General features: G+C 38.3%; 1 protein-coding gene across 10 annotated transcripts in view; it reads right to left on the bottom strand.

Annotated features, from left to right (window-relative positions):
- Nucleotides 1-22,028, bottom strand: part of LOC128691038 (DNA cross-link repair 1A protein) — a 78,678-nt gene that overhangs the window by 49,148 nt on the left and 7,502 nt on the right. For 6 of the 10 annotated variants that reach the window (XM_070089129.1, XM_070089135.1, XM_070089133.1 and 3 more), the window contains 5 exons: nucleotides 21,032-21,384; nucleotides 16,308-17,501; nucleotides 7,019-7,117; nucleotides 531-649; nucleotides 34-130 (listed from right to left, as the gene is read on the bottom strand). In XM_070089129.1, the coding sequence (XP_069945230.1) occupies nucleotides 34-130; nucleotides 531-649; nucleotides 7,019-7,117; nucleotides 16,308-17,501; nucleotides 21,032-21,384 (1,862 nt within the window). The remainder of the gene's footprint in view (nucleotides 1-33; nucleotides 131-530; nucleotides 650-7,018; nucleotides 7,118-16,307; nucleotides 17,502-21,031; nucleotides 21,385-22,028) is intronic. The other 4 variants (XM_070089136.1, XM_070089137.1, XM_070089138.1 and 1 more) reach the window with 1 other exon arrangement.

The following is a 22,028-nucleotide window of genomic DNA, read 5'->3' as shown; positions in this document are numbered from 1 at the left end:
TGAACAAATAAACAATAAAATTTAAATCATCACCTGGAATGTACTTGTAAAAAGGACATTTCCGTTGTTGCCATGCTGTTTTTTTATTCTGATCACTTTGCTGAGTTCCAAAATTAACTTCCTTGGGATTCTGTTAAGTAGAATGTAGAAAATTAAGGAACAAATAAAACCTTTCAAATACCTTCTTAATAATCACACATATTACCCAAGACTTTACCTAATGATCATATTTGTTATAAGTGAACAACTTATAACAAATATGATTATTAGGTAAATTACATTTAGATTACATGCACTTATAAAACAACTCTTTCTATATACATAATCTACTTTAAATTATATTTGTGATGATTGTAGTCAGGAATGATTAGTAATTTGGGGAGGGCTTGGTCTCAAGTTCTCTGGAATACTGATGTTTTCCTGTAGCTTTTGTATTAAGTGCTTTTGCAAGTTCCATTAGCCTGTATGAGGAAATCTATCAGCAAATTGCAAAAAAAAAAGAAGAAAAAAAAAAAAAAAGACTTTCTTACTCTTGAAGATTCAGAGCTGTCAGACACACTGGGAAGACGCAGTTTTCTCTGCATCTTTTGCATAAGAGGTTTCCAGCTCTCGGCAGCAGGTTTTTGACTGGTTTTACATCTCTTGCAAGCTGTGAAAAATATAAAATACAGTGTCACACAAATTAACCATCGAGAGAGTGAGACAGCGAGAGATATGCAGTATCTGTAATGTTTAACACTACCTGGTAGCCAGACGAATATTACGTAGTAAATGAACAATATTATTATTATGAAGAGAGGAGAGAGTTGCAGAATAAGCTTTTATTTTGACAATGATTTGCTCTATGTAAAGCTTCATTATTAAAAGGTATATATACAGTGAAAATGTGGATGTTTAATATCTGACACTGCAAGGAAGACATTTCATCTGTGTAAAGATGACATTTCACTTGTGCCTGTTGTGCAAGTGAAACACTGACTGCTTGCATCTCTTTATCAACATTAACTTGAAGGTACAGTATTCCCATACCATCTATTATTACATAAAAGAAATCATCACTACCCAGTAGGAAACTATTAAAATTTAGAACAGAAATTTCTTTAAATATGCTAATCCTTGCTGAAGGGTGTCCCACATGAGGACTCCAGTTGGGAGATGAAATATACTGTCTCATATCCATTGCTATTTTCTTGTTTAAATGTGGGATACCCTTCAGCACTGACAAGTGTTCATTACACTTTCATCATCATCATAATCCTTGTTTGTTTTGATACTTATCTCTAAGGTAGCAAGAAAAATATTATAAGGTGATTTACTTGAATGAACATGTACATTAGATAGTTGCATTATGAAATAATAAAAAAATAGTAAAGTGAAACAAAAAAATAGATACAGTAAATCCTCGATATAACTAACTAATAAGAAAATTGTCTGAGAGTCCATTAAATCAACTGTATCCCTGCTATAGTACTGTACACATAATATACAGAAAATATTGCAGTAAACATGGAAAATAAAAAAGTTAAAGGTACAATTCACTCACTGGGTTTTACCCATTACGTATTTTAAAAGTTCATTATATCATGATCATAGTCTTGCTACTTCTACTTACACTTAGGTCACACTACACATACATGTACACGTTTATTTATACACACTCATCTGAGTTTTCTTTGATTTTATCTTAATAGTTCTTGGTCTTATTACTTTTCCTTTTATATCCATGGGGAAGTGGAATAAGAATCTTTCCTCCGTAAGCCATGCGTGTTGTAAAAGTCAACTAAAATGCCGGGAACAATGGGCTAGTAACCCCTTTTCCTGTAAAGATTACTAAAAAGAATAAGAAGAAAATTGTCAAAGTGGGAAGTCTGAATGTGTGTGGATGTTGTGCAAATGATAAGAAAGAGATGATTGTGGATGTTATGAATGAGAAGAAGCTGGATGTCCTGGCTTTAAGTGAAACAAAGCTGAAGGGGGTGGGAGAGTTTCAATGGAGAGGAATAAATGGGATTAGGTCAGGGGTTTCAAATAGAGTTAGAGCTAAAGAAGGAGTAGCAATAATGTTGAAGGATAAGCTATGGCAGGAAAAGAGGGACTATAAATGTATTAATTCAAGGATTATGTGGAGTAAAATAAAGATTGGATGTGAAAAGTGGGTTATAGTAAGCGTGTATGCACCTGGAGAAGAAAGAAGTGTAGAGGAGAGAGAGAGATTTTGGGAAATGTTGAGTGAATGCATGGGGAGTTTTGAATCAAGTGTGAGAGTAATGGTGGTTGGGGATTTCAATGCTAAAGTGGGTAAAAATGTTATGGAGGGAGTAGTAGGTAAATCTGGGGTGCCAGGGGTAAATGTAAATGGGGGGCCTTTAATTGAGCTATGTGTAGAAAGAGATTTGGTAATAAGTAATACATATTTTATGAAAAAGAGGATAAATAAATATACAAGGTATGATGTAGCACGTAATGAGAGTAGTTTGTTAGATTATGTATTGGTGGATAAAAGGTTGATGGGTAGGCTCCAGGATGTACATGTTTATAGAGGGGCAACTGATATATCGGATCATTATCTAGTTGTAGCTACAGTTAGAGTAAGAGGCAGATGGGACAATAGGAAAATGGCAACAACAAGTAAAAGGGAGGTGAAAGTGTATAAACTAAGGGAGGAGGAAGTTCGGGTGAGATATAAGCGACTATTGGCAGAAAGGTGGGCTAGTGCAAAGATGAGTAGTGGGGGGGTTGAAGAGGGTTGGAATAGTTTTAAAAATGCAGTATTAGAATGTGGGGCAGAAGTTTGTGGTTATAGGAGGGTGGGGGCAGGTGGAAAGGGGAGTGATTGGTGGAATGATGAAGTAAAGGGTGTGATAAAAGAGAAAAAGGTAGCTTATGAGAGGTTTTTACAAAGCAGAAGTGTTATAAGAAGAACAGAGTATATGGAGAGTAAAAAAAAGGTGAAGAGAGTGGTGAGAGAGTGCAAAGGGAGAGCAGATGATAGAGTGGGAGAGGCACTGTCAAGAAATTTTAATGAAAATAAGAAAAAATTTTGGAGTGAGTTAAACAAGTTAAGAAAGCCTAGGGAAAGTATGGATTTGTCAGTTAAAAACAGAATAGGGGAGTTAGTAGATGGGGAGAGGGAGGTATTAGGTAGATGGCAAGAATATTTTGAGGAACTTTTAAATGTTGAGGAAGAAAGGGAGGCGGTAATTTCATGCACTGGTCAGGGAGATATACCATCTTTTAGGAGTGAAGAAGAGCAGAATGTAAGTGTGGGGGAGGTACGCGAGGCATTACGTAGAATGAAAGGGGGTAAAGCAGCTGGAACTGATGGGATCATGACAGAAATGTTAAAAGTAGGGGGGGATATAGTGTTGGAGTGGTTGGTACTTTTGTTTAATAAATGTATGAAAGAGGGGAAGGTTCCTAGGGATTGGCGGAGAGCATGTATAGTCCCTTTATATAAAGGGAAAGGGGACAAAAGAGATTGAAAAATTATAGAGGAATAAGTTTATTGAGTATACCAGGAAAAGTGTACGGTAGGGTTATAATTGAAAGAATTAGAGGTAAGACAGAATGTAAGATTGCAGATGAGCAAGGAGGTTTCAGAGTGGGTAGGGGAAGTGTAGATCAAGTGTTTACATTGAAGCATATATGTGAACAGTATTTAGATAAAGGTAGGGAAGTTTTTATTGCATTTATGTATTTAGACAAGGCACATGATAGAGTGGATAGGGGAGCAATGTGGCAGATGTTGCAAGTATATGGAATAGGTGGTAAGTTACTAAATGCTGTAAAGAGTTTTTATGAGGATAGTGAAGCTCAGGTTAGGGTGTGTAGAAGAGAGGGAGACTACTTCCCGGTAAAAGTAGGTCTTAGACAGGGATGTGTAATGTCACCATGGTTGTTTAATATATTTATAGATGGGGTTGTAAAAGAAGTAAATGCTAGGGTGTTCGGGAGAGGGGTGGGATTAAATTATGGGGAATCAAATTCAAAATGTGAATTAACACAGTTACTTTTTGCTGATGATACTGTGCTTATGGGAGATTCCAAAAAAAAAATGCAAAGGTTAGTGGATGAGTCTGGTAATGTGTGTAAAGGTAGAAAGTTGAAAGTGAGCATAGAAAAGAGTAAGGTGATGAGGGTATCAAATGATTTAGATAAAGAAAAATTGGATATCAAATTGGGGAGGAGGAGTATGGAAGAAGTGAATGTTTTCAGATACTTGGGAGTTGATGTGTCGGCGGATGGATTTATGAAGGATGAGGTTAATCATAGAATTGATGAGGGAAAAAAGGTGAGTGGTGCATTGATGTATATGTGGAGTCAAAAAACGTTATCTATGGAGGCAAAGAAGGGAATGTATAAAATTATAGTAGTACCAACACTCTTATATGGGTGTGAAGCTTGGGTGGTAAATGCAGCAGCGAGGAGACGGTTGGAGGCAGTGGAGAGGTCCTGTCTAAGGGCAATGTGTGGTGTAAATATTATGCAGAAAATTCGGAGTGTGGAAATTAGGAAAAGGTGTGGAGTTAATAAAAGTATTAGTCAGAGGGCAGAAGAGGGGTTGTTGAGGTGGTTTGGTCATTTAGAGAGAATGGATCAAAGTAGAATGACATGGAAAGCATATAAATCTATAGGGGAAGGAAGGCGAGGTAGGGGTCGTCCTCGAAAAGGTTGGAGAAAGGGGGTAAAGGAGGTTTTGTGGGCAAGGGGCTTGGATTTCCAGCAAGCCGTGCGTGAGCGTGTCAGATAGGAGTGAATGGATACCATTCGTCTCCATTCACTCCTAACACACTCACGCACACTTGCTGGAAGTCCAAGCCCCTTGCCCACAAAACCTCCTTTACCCCCTCCCTCCAACCTTTTCGAGGACGACCCCTACCCCACCTTCCTTCCCCTACAGATTTATACGCTCTCCATGTCATTCTAATTTGATCCATTCTCTCTAAATGACCAAACCACCTCAACAAACCCTCTTCAGACCTCTGACTAATACTTTTATTAACTCCACACCTAATTTCCATACGCCGAATTTTCTGCATAATATTTACACCACATTGCCCTTAGACAGGACATCTCCACTGCCTCCAACCGCCTCCTTGCTGCAGCATTTACAACCCAAGCTTCACACCCATATAAGAGTGTTGGTACTAATATACTTTCATACATTCCCTTCTTTGCCTCCATAGATAATGTTCTTTGTCTCCAAATATACTTCAACACACCACTCACCTTTTTTCCCTCATCAATTCTATGATTACCCTCATCCTTCATAAATCCATCTGCTGATACATCAACTCCCACATATCTGAAAACATTCACTCCTCCTCCCCAATTTGATATCCAATTTTTCTTTATCTCAATCATTTGATACCCTCATCACCTTACTCTTTCCTATGTTCACTTTCAACTTTCAGAGATAAAGAACTCAATGGTGAACTGCCTACCACACAGATCTACAAAATTTCAGAGAAACATACAAACTAACGACACAAATTTGCACACTGAAGAGGTGTAAGGTACCAACAGTCAACATTGTATTTTTTTATAAAGTGAAACTTGGAAGCATCACAGAGAACTAACATTACCATATTCCAGTAAAACATCTATAGCTCTATTGTCTCTCAGTCACTTAACTGATTAGGTGTAAAATGCCTTCGTGAGCTGTCCTAGGCAAAATGTGCAGTATCAAACACAAAGTGGGAGTTGTCACAGTTGCTCTTTGCTGATGACACTGTGCTTTTGAGAGATTCTGAAGAGAAGTTGCAGAAGTTGGTGGATGAATTTGGTAGGGTATGTAAAAGAAGAAAATTAAAAGTGAATATAGGAAAGAGTAAGGTTATGAGGATAACAAAAAGATTAGGTGACAAAAGATTGGATATCAGATTGGAGGGAGAGAGTATGGAGGAGGTAAATGTATTCAGATATTTAGGAGTAGACGTGTCAGCAGATGGGTCTATGAAGGATGAGGTGAATCATAGAATTGATGAGGGGAAAAGGGTGAGTGGTGCACTTAGGAGTCTGTGGAGACAAAGAACTTTGTCCATGGAAGCAAAGAGGGGAATGTATGAGAGTATAGTTGTACCAACACTCTTTTATGGCTGTGAAGCATGGGTGATGAATGTTGCAATGAGAAGGCTGGAGGCAGTGGAGATGTCATGTCTGAGGGCAATGTGTGGTGTGAATATAATGCAGAGAATTCGTAGTTTGGAAATTATAAGGTGTGGGATTACCAAAACTATTATCCATAGGGCTAAGGAGGGGTTGTTGAGGTGGTTCAAACATGTAGAGAGAATGGAACAAAACAGAATGACTTCAAGAGTGTATAAATCTGTAGTGGAGGGAAGGTGGGGTAGGGGTCAGCCTAGGAAGAATTGGAGTGAGGGGGTAAAGGAGGTTTCGTGTGCGAGGGGTTTGGACTTCCACAAGCGTGCATGAGTGTATTTGACAGGAGTGAATGGAGACAAATGGCTTTTAATACTGGACCTGCTGTTGGAGTTTGAGCAAAGTAACATTTATGAAGGGATTCAGGGAAACCGGCAGGTTGGACTTGAGTCCTGGAGATGGGAAATACAGTGTCTACACTCTGAAGGAGAGGTAGTAATGCTGCAGTTTTATAACTACAGTGTAAAGCACCCCTATGGCAAGACAGTGATGGAGTGAATGATGTTGAAAGTTTTTCTTTTTCAGGCCACCCTGCCTTGGTGGGAATCGGCCGATGTGTTAATAATAATAAAAACAAAAATCATTCACTCTGCTGGAAAACTGATTCTAGCTTGGTGTGTGCATTTTAGTATAATAAAAATGCAGCATTTTCCTCAAAAACATGCAAATTCGACTAAACTTCAAAATAACGCATAAAATTAATCCCAAGAAATTAAGTAAAAAATCATATTTTATATCAATTATGAAAAAAACATGACTTAGTGCAATGGAAATATAATACCAATTTATATGGTCTAAGTGTGGTAATGATATATGTATTGTCCTAAACAGATAAACCAGACACACTAATACATACATGATCTACAGTTTGCTGCACACTTGTTGGCTGTCTGCAAACTAGAAACTACTTTTTTCTTCATAGAGGGAAAATAATCCAGGATACTCAACTGCTTTCCTGAAAAAAATAATAAAGTGCTGTAAAATATAAACTCCTAATACTGATGACTACTGGCCAAACCAACCCATTTAATTAAGACTCCTGAAAAACAGAATTGTATTTCTAAGAATACTGTATCCATGTACTGTACTAAATCAATTTAAATATGTCTCCAAACCCTATACAGAACTGCTGTATCCACTGATTTGGTATCCACAGTTTACTGTGGCCCAAAAATACCTCTTAATTTTGCATAATAATGACCCCAAGTACAAAAGTAGAGAAGCTGGAATTTTTCAAAGCCTAAGACAAGCTGTGAGTGCTTCCCATTAGTGAAAAAGTGACAATTTTCCACTTACTGTGCATAATTTATCAATTAAACTTTATAACAGGTATGTATAGGACTTACATACAGCCTCACCTCACTTAACGATGGAATTCTGTTCCTAAGACCACGTCGGTAAACAAATTCGTCGCTAAGTGAGGAGCATACTATAATGGTGGGTTTGTGTCAACCATCTTTGATATTGTTTTATTGTCACCTTTGCACCATTTATAACATTTCTGGTATATTTTTAAATGTTTAAACAGAATAAGAATAAGAATAAGAAGAATAAGAATAAGAATAAGAATAAGAAGAAGAAAATTGTCAAAGTGGGAAGTCTGAATGTGCGTGGATGTTGTGCAGATGATAAGAAAGAGATGATTGTGGATGTTATGAATGAGAAGAAGCTGGATGTCCTGGCTTTAAGTGAAACAAAGCTGAAGGGGGTGGGAGAGTTTCAGTGGAGAGGAATAAATGGGATTAGGTCAGGGGTTTCAAATAGAGTTAGAGCTAAAGAAGGAGTAGCAATAATGTTGAAGGATAAGCTATGGCAGGAAAAGAGGGACTATAAATGTATTAATTCAAGGATTATGTGGAGTAAAATAAAGATTGGATGTGAAAAGTGGGTTATAATAAGCGTGTATGCACCTGGAGAAGAGAGAAGTGTAGAGGAGAGAGAGAGATTTTGGGAAATGTTGAGTGAATGCGTGGGGAGTTTTGAATCAAGTGTGAGAGTAATGGTGGTTGGGGATTTCAATGCTAAAGTGGGTAAAAATGTTATGGAGGGAGTAGTAGGTAAATTTGGGGTGCCAGGGGTAAATGTAAATGGGGAGCCTTTAATTGAGCTATGTGTAGAAAGAAATTTGGTAATAAGTAATACATATTTTATGAAAAAGAGGATAAATAAATATACAAGGTATGATGTAGCACGTAATGAAAGTAGTTTATTGGATTATGTATTGGTGGATAAAAGGTTGATGGGTAGGCTCCAGGATGTACATGTTTATAGAGGGGCAACTGATATATCGGATCATTATTTAGTTGTAGCTACAGTTAGAGTAAGAGGTAGATGGGAAAAGAGGAAGGTGGCAACAACAAGTAAGAGGGAGGTGAAAGTGTATAAACTAAGGGAGGAGGAAGTTCGGGTGAGATATAAGCGACTATTGGCAGAAAGGTGGGCTAGTGCAAAGATGAGTAGTGGGGGGGTTGAAGAGGGTTGGAATAGTTTTAAAAATGCAGTATTAGAATGTGGGGCAGAAGTTTGTGGTTATAGGAGGGTGGGGGCAGGAGGAAAGAGGAGTGATTGGTGGAATGATGAAGTAAAGGGTGTGATAAAAGAGAAAAAGGTAGCTTATGAGAGGTTTTTACAAAGCAGAAGTGTTATAAGAAGAGCAGAGTATATGGAGAGTAAAAAAAAGGTAAAGAGAGTGGTGAGAGAGTGCAAAAGGAGAGCAGATGATAGTGGGAGAGGCACTGTCAAGAAATTTTAATGAAAATAAGAAAAAATTTTGGAGTGAGTTAAACAAGTTAAGAAAGCCTAGGGAAAATATGGATTTGTCAGTTAAAAACAGAGTAGGGGAGTTAGTAGATGGGGAGATGGAGGTATTGGGTAGATGGCGAGAATATTTTGAGGAACTTTTAAATGTTAAGGAAGAAACAGAGGCAGTAACTTCATGCACTGGTCAGGGAGGTATACCATCTTTTAGGAGTGAAGAAGAGCAGAATGTAAGTGTGGGGGAGGTACGTGAGGCATTACGTAAAATGAAAGGGGGTAAAGCAGCTGGAACTGATGGGATCATGACAGAAATGTTAAAAGCAGGGGGGGATATAGTGTTGGAGTGGTTGGTACTTTTGTTTAATAAATGTATGAAAGAGGGGAAGGTACCTAGGGATTGGCGGAGAGCATGTATAGTCCCTTTATATAAAGGGAAAGGGGACAAAAGAGACTGTAAAAATTATAGAGGAATAAGCTTACTGAGTATACCAGGAAAAGTGTACGGTAGGGTTATAATTGAAAGAATTAGAGGTAAGACAGAATGTAGGATTGCGGATGAGCAAGGAGGTTTTAGAGTGGGTAGGGGATGTGTAGATCAGGTGTTTACATTGAAGCATATATGTGAACAGTATTTAGATAAAGATAGGGAAGTTTTTATTGCATTTATGGATTTAGAAAAGGCATATGATAGAGTGGATAGAGGAGCAATGTGGCAGATGTTGCAAGTATATGGAATAGGTGGTAAGTTATTAAATGCTGTAAAGAGTTTTTATGAGGATAGTGAGGCTCAGGTTAGGGTGTGTAGAAGAGAGGGAGAATACTTCCCGGTAAAAGTAGGTCTTAGACAGGGATGTGTAATGTCACCATGGTTGTTTAATATATTTATAGATGGGGTTGTAAAGGAAGTAAATGCTAGGGTGTTTGGGAGAGGGGTGGGATTAAATTATGGGGAATCAAATTCAAAATGGGAATTGACACAGTTACTTTTTGCTGATGATACTGTGCTTATGGGAGATTCTAAAGAAAAATTGCAAAGGTTAGTGGATGAGTTTGGGAATGTGTGTAAAGGTAGAAAGTTGAAAGTGAACATAGAAAAGAGTAAGGTGATGAGGGTGTCAAATGATTTAGATAAAGAAAAATTGGATATCAAATTGGGGAGGAGGAGTATGGAAGAAGTGAATGTTTTCAGATACTTGGGAGTTGACGTGTCGGCGGATGGATTTATGAAGGATGAGGTTAATCATAGAATTGATGAGGGAAAAAAGGTGAGTGGTGCGTTGAGGTATATGTGGAGTCAAAAAACGTTATCTATGGAGGCAAAGAAGGGAATGTATGAAAGTATAGTAGTACCAACACTCTTATATGGGTGTGAAGCTTGGGTGGTAAATGCAGCAGCGAGGAGACGGTTGGAGGCAGTGGAGATGTCCTGTTTAAGGGCAATGTGTGGTGTAAATATTATGCAGAAAATTCGGAGTGTGGAAATTAGGAGAAGGTGTGGAGTTAATAAAAGTATTAGTCAGAGGGCAGAAGAGGGGTTGTTGAGGTGGTTTGGTCATTTAGAGAGAATGGATCAAAGTAGAATGACATGGAAAGCATATAAATCTATAGGGGAAGGAAGGAGGGGTAGGGGTCGTCCTCGAAAGGGTTGGAAAGAGGGGGTAAAGGAGGTTTTGTGGGTAAGGGGCTTGGACTTCCAGCAAGCGTGCGTGAGCGTGTTAGATAGGAGTGAATGGAGACGAATGGTACTTGGGACCTGACGATCTGTTGGAGTGTGAGCAGGGTAATATTTAGTGAAGGGATTCAGGGAAACCGGTTATTTTCATATAGTCGGACTTGAATCCTGGAAATGGGAAGTACAATGCCTGCACTTTAAAGGAGTGGTTTGGGATATTGGCAGTTTGGAGGGATATGTTGTGTATCTTTATACGTATATGCTTCTAGACTGTTGTATTCTGGGCACCTCTGCAAAAGCAGTGATAATGTGTGAGTGTGGTGAAAGTGTTGAATGATGATGAAAGTATTTTCTTTGTGGGGATTTTCTTTCTTTTTTGGGTCACCCTGCCTCGGTGGGAGACGGCCGACTTGTTGAAAAAAAAAAAAAAAAGTTTATACAGTAGTGTACTGTATATTGTAATGAACAGAACAGAGGAAATCAGCTGTAATATACATTATTTAGGTATGCATACTGATCAGAGAGCCCGTCATAAGTCTGAGTTGTCAGTAAGCAAGTACATCGCTAAGTGAGGAGAGGCTGTACAGTGGACCCCCGCATAACGATATTAATCCGTTCCTGAGAGCTCATTGTTATGCGAAATTATCGTTATGCGAATGAATTTTCCCCATAAGAAATAATGGAAATCAAATTAATCCGTGCAAGACACCCCAAAGTATGAAAAAAAAAAATTTTACCACATGAAATATTAATTTTAATACACACAAACTGAAAAAGACATGCACAGTAACATGACACTTACCTTTATTGAAGATCTGGTGATGATTGATGGGATGGGAGGAGGAGAGAGTCTTAGTGTTTAGAAGGGGAATCCCCTTCCATTAAGACTTGAGGTGTCAAGTCCTTTTCCGGGGTTACTTCCCTTCTTCTTTTAATGCCACTAGGACCAGCTTCAGAGTCACTGGACTTCTGTCGCACAACATATCTGTCCATAGAGGCCTGTACCTCCCGTTCCTTTATGACTTTCCTAAAGTGGTTTACAACATTGTCAGTGTAATAGTCACCAGCACGGCTTGCAATAGCTGTGTTAGGGTGATTGTCATCAAAAAAGGTTTGCACTTTAAGCCACATTGCACACATTTCCTTAATCTTTGAAGTAGGCAACTTCTTCAATTTCTCTCTCCCCTCCTCCAAAGCAGTTTCCTCAGGTGTGGCCTCATGCTGATGAAGATGACCTAGCAGCTCATCAGTAGTTAGTTCTTCATTGTCCTCCTCCACCAACTCTTCCACATCATCCCCACTAACCTCCAACCCCAAGGACTTTCCCAATGCCACAATGGATTCCTCAACTGGCATAGGATTCCCAGGGTTAGCCTCAAACCCTTCAAAATCCCTTTGGTCCACACATTCTGGCCACAGTTTCTTCCAAGCAGAGTTCAAGGTCCTCTTAGTAACTCCCTCCCAAGCCTTACCTATAAGGTTTACACAATTGAGGATATTAAAGTGCTCTCTCCAAAACTCTCTTAGAGTCAATTGAGTTTCTGAGGTCACTACAAAGCACCTTTCAAACAGAGCTTTTGTGTACAGTTTTTTGAAGTTTGCAATACCCTGCTGGTCCATGGGCTGCAGGAGAGGAATGGTATTAGGAGGCAAAAACTTCACCTTAATGAAGCTCATGTCCCCACAAAGTCACTCTGCTACGTCTGTAGGATGACCAGGGGCATTGTCTAACACCAGGAGGCACTTAAGGTCTAATTTCTTTTCAGTTAGGTAATTTTTCACATTGGGGGCAAATGCTTGGTGTAACCAGTCATAGAAAAAGTCCCTAGTGACCCATGCCTTACTGTTTGCCCTCCACAGCACACACAAATTAGCCTTGAGGATATTCTTTTGCCTGAACGCTCTGGGAGTTTCAGAGTGATACACTAATAAAGGCTTCACTTTGCAATCATCACTAGCATTGGAACACACAAGAAGAGTAAGCCTGTCTTTCATAGGCTTATGTCCTGGGAGTGCCTTTTCCTCCTGAGTAATGTAGGTCCTGCTTGGCATTTTCTTCCAAAACAGGCCTGTTTCATCACAATTAAACACTTGTTCAGGTTTCAGTCCTTCACTGTCTATGTACTCCTTGAATTCCTGCACATACATTTCAGCTGCTTTGTGGTCCGAACTGGCAGCCTCACCATGCCTTATCACACTATGTATGCCACTACACTTCTTAAATCTCTCAAACCAACCTTTGCTGGCCTTAAATTCACTCACATCATCACTAGTTGCAGGCATTTTTTTAATTAAATCCTCATGCAACTTCTTAGCCTTTTCACTTATGATCACTTGAGAGATGCTATCTCCTGCTATCTGTTTTTCATTTATCCACACCAATAAGAGTCTCTCAACATCTTCTATCACTTGCGATCTCTGTTTCGAAAACACAGTTGAACCTTTGGCAAGAACAGCTTCCTTGATTGCCGTTTTCTTGGACACAATAGTAGCGATGGTTGATTGGGGTTTACTATACAACCTGGCCAGCTCAGAGACACGCATTCCACTTTCATACTTGCAATGATCTCTTTCTTCATCTCTATAGTAATTCTTACCCTTATTCCTGTAGGGTTGGCACTAGAAGCTTTCTTGGGGCCCATGGTCACTTATTTTGCAGATAAAATCACCAAAAACACTGTAATAATACGAAATGTTCCGATTGTATGCTTGGATGTTACCGCGGAGGCTCACATGTTCCGCCACCGGCGGAACATGTGAGGCTGGTTCAGGCCGCACATTAGATGCATCTCGGACGAATAGCGTTGAGCGGGTTTTTTAGCGGTATGCGAGGTAAAATCTTAGCGATAAAATGTATCGGTATGCGGATTTAACGTTATGTGATGCCAACGGTATGCGGGGGTCTACTGTATAGGGTTTGCTGCTATCCACAGTTTCAGTATCCATGGCAGGTCCTTGGAAAATCTCCCCCATGGATACAGGTGTCCTACTGTATAATAAAAAAATGCAATAATGAACCCAAGTACAGTGGAACCTCAAAAATCGAACTTAATTCGTTCCAGGAGCTGGTTCTAAATTCGAAAAGTCTGAAATTCGAAGCAATATTTCCCATAAGAAATAATGGAAATAGAGTTAATCCGTTCCAGAAACCCAAAAATATTCACACAAAAAATACATTTTATAGAGATTAATTACAGTTTTACATACAACAAATACTATAGTTTTTATTATGTATAGTAATACATATAAAATAACATTTTTACTTACCTTTATTGAAGATTGGTGATGGCATCTGGAAGATAGGGAGGAAGAGAGAGGGAGTTGAGGTTAGTGTTTGGAAGGAGAATCCCCCTCCACGAGGACTTCAGGTAAAGCCCTCTCTGGGGTTACTTCCCTTCTCTGTCTTTTAATGCCACTAGGACCAGCTTGAGAGTCACTGGACCCCTGTCTCACTTAATAACTGTCCACAGTCCTCTGTTTCTGGTGCCTCTTTAACATTTCCCTAAAATGGGACATGGTTCTGTCACTGAACTAGTCGCAAAGATGGCTTGTTTCAGCTTGCTCAGGGTGGTACTTCTGCACAAACATTTGGACATCATTCCACTTGGCACAAATCTCCTTAATCTTTGAAGAAGGCACCTCATCCACTCCCTATATTAACACCTTTCCCAACATCAGCTTCCTTGATTTATTCTTTCTTTGACAGGATAGAACCGATGGTCGACTTGTTTTTCCCATACATCCTGGCAAGCTCAACAAGTCTCACACCACTTTCATACTTCTGTATTACTATTTCCTTCTTAACATCTATGGTGTTTCTCACTTTCTTTACCACAGGGGTACCACTAGCAAGTTTCTTTGGGCCCATGGCAGCTTATTTCACAGTCCCACAAGCACTAAACACAACGAAATAATCGTAAAATGCGTGAATGAGAGCGCAGGTTAGTGTTCACTCAAGCATAAACAAAGCTAGACTGCTCACGGCGCCTGCACGGGGATGCGGACAGAGTGGGCGCCAGACAGGTCCCGTACCCAGCGGTCCAAAAATAGGAGCGCATTCGATAATAGGGACACAGTTTGTCCGAAAAAATGGTCCTATTTTCGAAACGTTCGATATGTGATACGTTCAATTTTTGAGGTTCCACTGTACTGAACTGTACACTCATTCAGACCAAATTGTAAAAATAAAGAATGCTTTCCTAATTATTATTATGTACAGTACTCTTACATTACAAAAAAACATAAAACTTGGATGCGTTGCTCAGATTTTGTCCTAAAAACTGTATCATTAATCTTTGACAACTGAGAGATTACTGGCTTGGAAAACTATAGAAATTACTAGTCAAAACTGTAGCGACCTCCTAATACTTAGCCAATACCTGCTGATACCCAGCCAATACCCACTCATACCCAGCCAACCACTTCAAACATATAAGTGTAGAAAAAGTAAATGAACTAATAAGTGTTAAACATTTGTATAATAGATCAAAAAAATCTTATCAGACATGGCTCATGGCTGCATATCAAGGCCTGGTGGCAAAATATAGTATCTGGGGTGTTAATTAGGAGGAGCAGGATCATTTTTCACCAGAATCAAACTGCCATAAAATATTATATTAATGGCATCTAATACTGACAAGTAAATGATTTAGACTCACATGCAACAGCTGTGTATCTCTATTGTTTCACTGCTCTGCAGATTTCCTTATCACACAAAAGGCAGAACTCATTTTGGATTGGGTGGATTATTATTATATTACTCATTACCAGAAGATGCTAAAGTAACCCGGTCTGAAAATCAATTTAATACTCTTCTCAAAAGCCACTTAATCACCCTAGACTAAATGCTAAATATACTCAGTACACACATATTCACTTATGTATTCTCACATCATAATTTCAACAATTACTTTGAACCTTTTATCCATTGTTGACAGGAATATAACTGAATCATTGTTTTCACAAAAAGCATTTTTGAATATATGAATATACCTTTTGTCTTATATAAATTAGATTCACTTATAATTAATAATCTACTGTACAACTATGATATAATTAACATTCTACTGTACAACTATGACATAATTCTTAGTGCTAAGTAGACTAAGCCAATAATGTTAAGTCGGCCCATAATGCCTAGGCATAATAGAGGCTCTCTTTGCATTGCAACCCATTATTGTAAATATAAAATCTCAATGTACTATCTGCAAAGACATAAATAAATAAATAAATAAATAAATAAATAAATAAATAAATAAATATGAATGCACTAAACCCTTAAGGATCACAAACCACCTGGGAAATGGGAGGTAGCAATTCAGTTTAAAGGAAGGATGGGGTAGAAAAGTTCACTAACATTTTATTTTGGAAAAATAAATCAATACCTCTGTAATAAATTTATAACCACTATTGTGGGCTTCAGCTTGTTTCATAACGATGCTAACAAGTAAACCTACAAGCCTAGACTTGCCAAAATAGCATGAACATTATATGTCACACTCAGCACAGCAATGTAACATTTGTGTTTACTAAACAGATTATGCACTAGAAGTATAAATTTGTTCTCTAACAACTCCCACTTAATAATTTTCTTTGGAGAAAATTTTTATGCAATGAATACTTAATGTGATCGAGTGCCTGTGACCCAACCACAGTACACCTGATCGACAGTTCTGGAAGATGATAAGGAAACAAATTATTCCAAGAGTTCACTAACCTTTCACTGGTAATTTTTCTGGAATTTCATTAAGATGAAAGTGAAGATGAATACACGGTTGACATGATGGCTGCCCAGGACATTCTTTGTTGGAGTTACTACTTTGATTCTTTTTTTCTGCAGAGTCACAACATGGCATATCATTTTTATTTTTATCAAAGTACTTTTCCACTGCCATATCTACCAACTGTGCAAAGATATTATCATCAAAGATTTCTGAGTCAACATCATTATCATCAACTTGCTTCCTTAAATGTGAAAGTTCAGCATTTTCTTTGCTTTGAACATCACTTCGTGTCGCATTATCTATATTACATTCTAACTTCTTTAAATTATGAATTTCAGTTGTCACTGTATTAATATTATCATTTTGATGAAGTGTGGTAGGCAAGTCTTCAAGAGAACATCTTGTAGTATCACTATATTCATCATTGTTCGACACATTGGTTTCATTCTCCTTATAATCTGGCTGGAGGGTTCTCCTTGCCAGATTTACATCAAAAACTTCTGCATGATGATCTGAGGCATCATCATCCAAGCTAAGCATTTCTGTCCTCTGAGAACTGGGAGCTTCAGTGAATAAAACTGTCTTTACATCATCTTCAAGATAGTGCTGAGTAGTTTTGAGTACAGACCCCAGATCAAGATTTGGGATTTCTGCATTTTCCAAAAAATTAACTGAATCCTTTCCTTTACAAACTTTGCTTGGTGAAGAATGTTTACTGATGCTATTAAAATGCTTAGGTTTACTAAATTCATTACTAGATGAACTTACATCAGATGAATGCTTGTTTTGCAACAGTTCCTTTGCTGAAAAAATTGCAGTCGAATCATCACTAGTATCATCTGAATCAAGAATGAACAGTGGTATACTGTTATCTAAATCTAAATTTACATGTCCATCATTCAAATCACTTTGTGAGTTGATACTACAAGATTTTTTGTTTTTTCCTGATGAATTAAAAGTGGATTCTCTGAGTTTCGAGGGACCAGCTACTGCCACGTCTTCATAGCCTGAGTCTTCACTGGGGGAGTGAAGTTTCTTTTTTTTGTTCTGATCTTGTTTCTTACTTTGAGAGAGATTGTGAGTTAATGCACCCACATGCTGAGAATGCAGTTCTGCAAGGGTCTTGTGTGTGCTGTTCCAAAAGTGACTTTCAGATATTGAACAACATTCAATACCATCTTTACATTCTGCAAATAAAATGAAAGAAAATATAAATTAGTCATACAGTGGTAATATTAAGCCAATCTAATAAAGTATCCTTATCCAATGTTACAATATAGCACAGATCTTAAGGTACAAATTTTTATTAAAGTTTTTAAAAAAGTGCAAAATAATAAATACTTTAAACATTACAATAAGGAAAAAGAATTGTGGAAATATACAGAATTGTATACAAAAGAATCATAATTCATTTATATACCAAGTTTAGTGTCAAACATATGCTGGTACTGAATTCATACAAAAAATTAAAAATGTCCTCACCCTACACTCCTAACAATTTCATTAAAAATGAATGCAACATAATTCTTGCTTAGCCTAACCTAGCTACACATGAGTTACACTTAAGTAAAGTGAAAGACAGCCATCCCATAATTTATTCACAGCCTTTCCTCATCATACTCCACAAGCACTTGGTTTCCCATCAACTAGGCCATGCTAGTGGCTTTTATGTTTTTACCTTGTCATAATTATGAGATAATATAGTACTCCCCATTTTGATGCTGTATTTTTTTAACTCAATAGCTGTCTTCTACCAGAGCAGAGTCACCCAAAGAAGAAAGCCCACATCATCATGTATTCAATCAGGAATGTACTGACATCACAATCAGACTATCCTCAGACTGCAACATCTACACCCCTCCTTCAGAGTGGAGGCAATATCCTTACCACTTCCAGGATTCAAGTCCGGCAAACTGGTTTCCCTGAATCCCTTTATAAGATACTTTGCTCTCCATTTTAGATTTAAGTTATTTATTAAATGAGGTTACATATATTTAAGCTTAACAATTTTGAAGTATGTAATTTAATTTAAAAAATTTAAATGAACCTAAGGTTGGGTATTTACAGCTGGAGACAGTATGTACATATTTTTAACACACTAGCTGTTTAAAACCAAGGAAGGGTAACCCAAAAATAGGAAACATTCATCATTCATTTATTCAACCTTTGTCTTGCCAGAAGTGTGCAGACATCACAATTCAAATGACCCCTCTGAACTGTAACATGCTAACACCTCCTTCAGTGTGCAGGAACTATACTTCCCACACTCAGGACATAAGTCCAGCTAGACACTTTCCCTGAATCCCTTAACTGTTACCTTGCTCACACACCAACACATTAAACCATAAGAAAACCTCTGTTAACTTTTTTTTTTTCTTTTACCACACATTTTTTTTTACTTCATCACCCACAAGAACACCCACACCCACTCATAAGAACTAAGGAGCATTGAAGCAGACCTACTGGCCCAAGCCAGGCAGGTCTAAAACTCACACCCCCTCATGTACAATGGCCTGGTGGCGTTTGCCACCAGGTCACCGTACATGAGTGGGCGTGGGTAAGTGTGAGTTAGAACCTGGACCCTCACACGATGAGGGTCTAGGTTCGATTCTCGGCGAGGGTTGAAACATTGGGCGTGTTTCCTTACACTGGTTGTCTACGTTCACCCATCAGTAAAATGGGTACCTGAGTGTTAGTCGACTGGTGTGGGTTGCATCCTGGGACAAAACTGACCTAATTTGCCCAAAATGTTTTGCATAATAAGCAGTTTTCTATATACATGTAGTAGTATGTCACTGATGTCAGCTAGGCCTGTACACCTTGTACATGTACTTGTAGAAGACATTATTATTATTATTATTATTATTATTAACCAATTTTACAAGCTGCAAAAGGTGTTTGCTTCAATGACTTTACTCGGGAGTTTGTGCCACACATCCATGACTCTATTAATGCTTTCCAATATCCTTTTAAATCTAAATTTTTCCAACCAGAACCCGCTGCTGCAAGTCCTGTCTTGGTTAGATATTTTCAGCATGTTATTTATTTATTTCTATTTTCCATTTATATATCTAAATCATATCCTTCCTAATTCTACACCATTCTAGAAAATGCAGACTCAGTGTCCTCAGTCTGATAAATAGGATCAACTTTGTCATCTTTCTTTGTATGCTTTCCCGAGTACATGTATTTATGTCCATTCTGTAATACGGTGACCAGAACTGCACAGCGTAATCTAAATGAGGCCTAACCAACGATATATAAAGATGAAGAATAATTTGAGGATGCCTGTTATTTATACTTCTTGTTATGAAGCCAAGAATTCTTTTGCTTTATTGGAAACACTTGCTCACTGTTATCTTGGCTTTAGATTCCTGCTAACCATTATTTTGCATTCAGAGTGATTAAAGTCTACATTATTTAGTTTATAAGTGCCATAGTTGTTTTCTTTTCCAAGGCTTAGCACTTTGCATTTGTTTATATTAAACTGCATCTGCCACTTCTCCAACCAAAACATCAATCTATGCAGATTTTCCTGTAGGGTTCTAGTGTCCTCGTTAGAATTAATCCGATTAATTACTTCTCTTCCCCCTGCATCAACCCTCCTAAACCCAAAAGCTTCAGCTGCACAGTCTAGCACTGCTTTCTTAATTAAATTTATTCCATATATTTTTGACCTCCTACCCTTTGCCTACACTAAACCACCTAGTCATTGTGATATTTTGAGATATTTCAAGTGCACAGCAGTTTTTTGTTTAACCTAATACAGAGGCATAGGGACAGAGACTCTTATAGTGGAGCCAATGGAAGAAGTGGAGAGATGCAACGGTTGCAGACTTGATTACGTGTGGGTGGGGTCACTTGTGAAGTAGGTCATGCCCATATGATGAGTGAGATTAGCAATGGAGTCAGAGCAGATATTTTTGGAACAAAGATTCCATGGTGTTACTGTGTTGCCTGACACCAGAGAATCTTCATGCATAGAATTTCTTCTATAACTTCACTGTAAAATCTCTGACTGACCCTATGGGGATAACCTACTTCTATGAGTGGGCCTTGCCCACAACTGATGAAGTCTACAACTGCTGCATTTCCACTTCTTCCACTGGCTCCATTATAAAAGTCCCTGCATTTATTCACCTGCTCTGCAGGTAAATTTTTATTGTATATTTAGGGAAAAGCACCAAACCCTTGGGGGTCATACAGTGCCTGGGAAATGGGAGGGAATCGGGTTCAATCCAAAATAGGGGAGCACAAGAGACTCTCACCAGCATCAAGAACTCCCTTGAGTGGTGTGCATGTGAAACCTCTCTCAATAATGATGCCGAGGTGTTACACGTGTCTTATTCAACAATTTGCCGGTATTAAAGGTGCACATCCCTTTATCCAAAACCCTTGAAGCCTGTACTGTTTCAAATTTCAGACTTTTTCGAATTTCAGAATGATTCTCAACGCCGCCATGTGGCAGCGTGACCCAGCACAGAGATGACTGATGCTGCACACTCCACGAAAAAACTTTGGTTTTTGGAACTTTTCGAATTTCAGAATTTCGGATAAAGGGATGTGGACCTGAATATACCTTTGATCTAGGGATACTAATTTATAGTTCATTATAATCAGGAGGAAGCACTAAACCCATAATGGTTATGTAAAACTTTGGGAATGGGAAGAATTCAGGGAAAAGATAACTCCAGTTCCTTCGATTAATTTATAGTACCTTCTTTAATGGAAAAATCTAAATCCAAGCACTCATCCGTGTGAAACACTCGTGACTTCCCAGTTCTATCATATTCCTTCCATGGCATCATACATGAAGGGCAGACATCACTATCTAGCTTGTCTAGTTCAGCTGTCTTGTGGTCATTCTCTGGGAGACCACTTTCAACACTCTTCCTCTTCCCTATGGTTGCTGTTGCACAAGAAGTGTTTGCTTTAACATTGTGTGAGCTTGATGTCAGTTTATTTTCACATGCTTTTGAAGAAACTCTTAAGTGATTAACTGAATTCTTCCTCTGAGATAAAGAAAGTCGAGAAGGTTTTCTTTCCCGCAGCTGTGATGAGCTCTGGGTCCTGTAATGTAAAAATTCCTTTGCAGGTATTGCATACAATAATATGGTATAAAATAAATCACTAAATTGTAATAGAACAACAATATCACTACATGGTAATGATTTTTCCCCAAACTTTCATGTTATTCATGATAAATCTAAATTCTGAACCAATAGTTTATGGAGAAATAATTTACTTACAAGTAAGTAAATCCAAACTGCTTCATAAATATTCTTGAATTTGGAAAAACATGTTTAAATAGTATTTTGCAAGGAGAAGGCTAAAATTATTTTGTCTATTTTTATCCAATACGTACTGTGTACGTACCGTATTTTGATCTTAAATACACAGTGGTACCTCAATATACGTCTGCTTTGGAACAAGTCCAACTTGGTATACGATCTGTTTGGACATAAAAATTTTTGCTTGGTATACGACCTTAGTTTGCAATACGACTCGTGTTCTAGAACTTGTATGGATCAAAGATGAATCATGAAACTGCGTACTAGGATACTGTCTCTCTGGGCAGGTCCATGGATCTGGATGTGAGTGATGGTGATGTGGAGGAGTTAATGGAAAGGCACAGGGAAGAGCTGACCACTGAGGAGCTGCATTAATTTGAGGAGGAGGAGCACAAGACTAAGATGGATGCACTCTCTTCAGGC

The sequence above is a fragment of the Cherax quadricarinatus genome, chromosome 27 (genome assembly GCF_038502225.1).
Source record: "Cherax quadricarinatus isolate ZL_2023a chromosome 27, ASM3850222v1, whole genome shotgun sequence".
Lineage (NCBI taxonomy): Eukaryota > Metazoa > Arthropoda > Malacostraca > Decapoda > Parastacidae > Cherax > Cherax quadricarinatus.
Note: the sequence above shows the minus strand (reverse complement) of the source record. Positions and strands in the feature narration are given on the sequence as shown.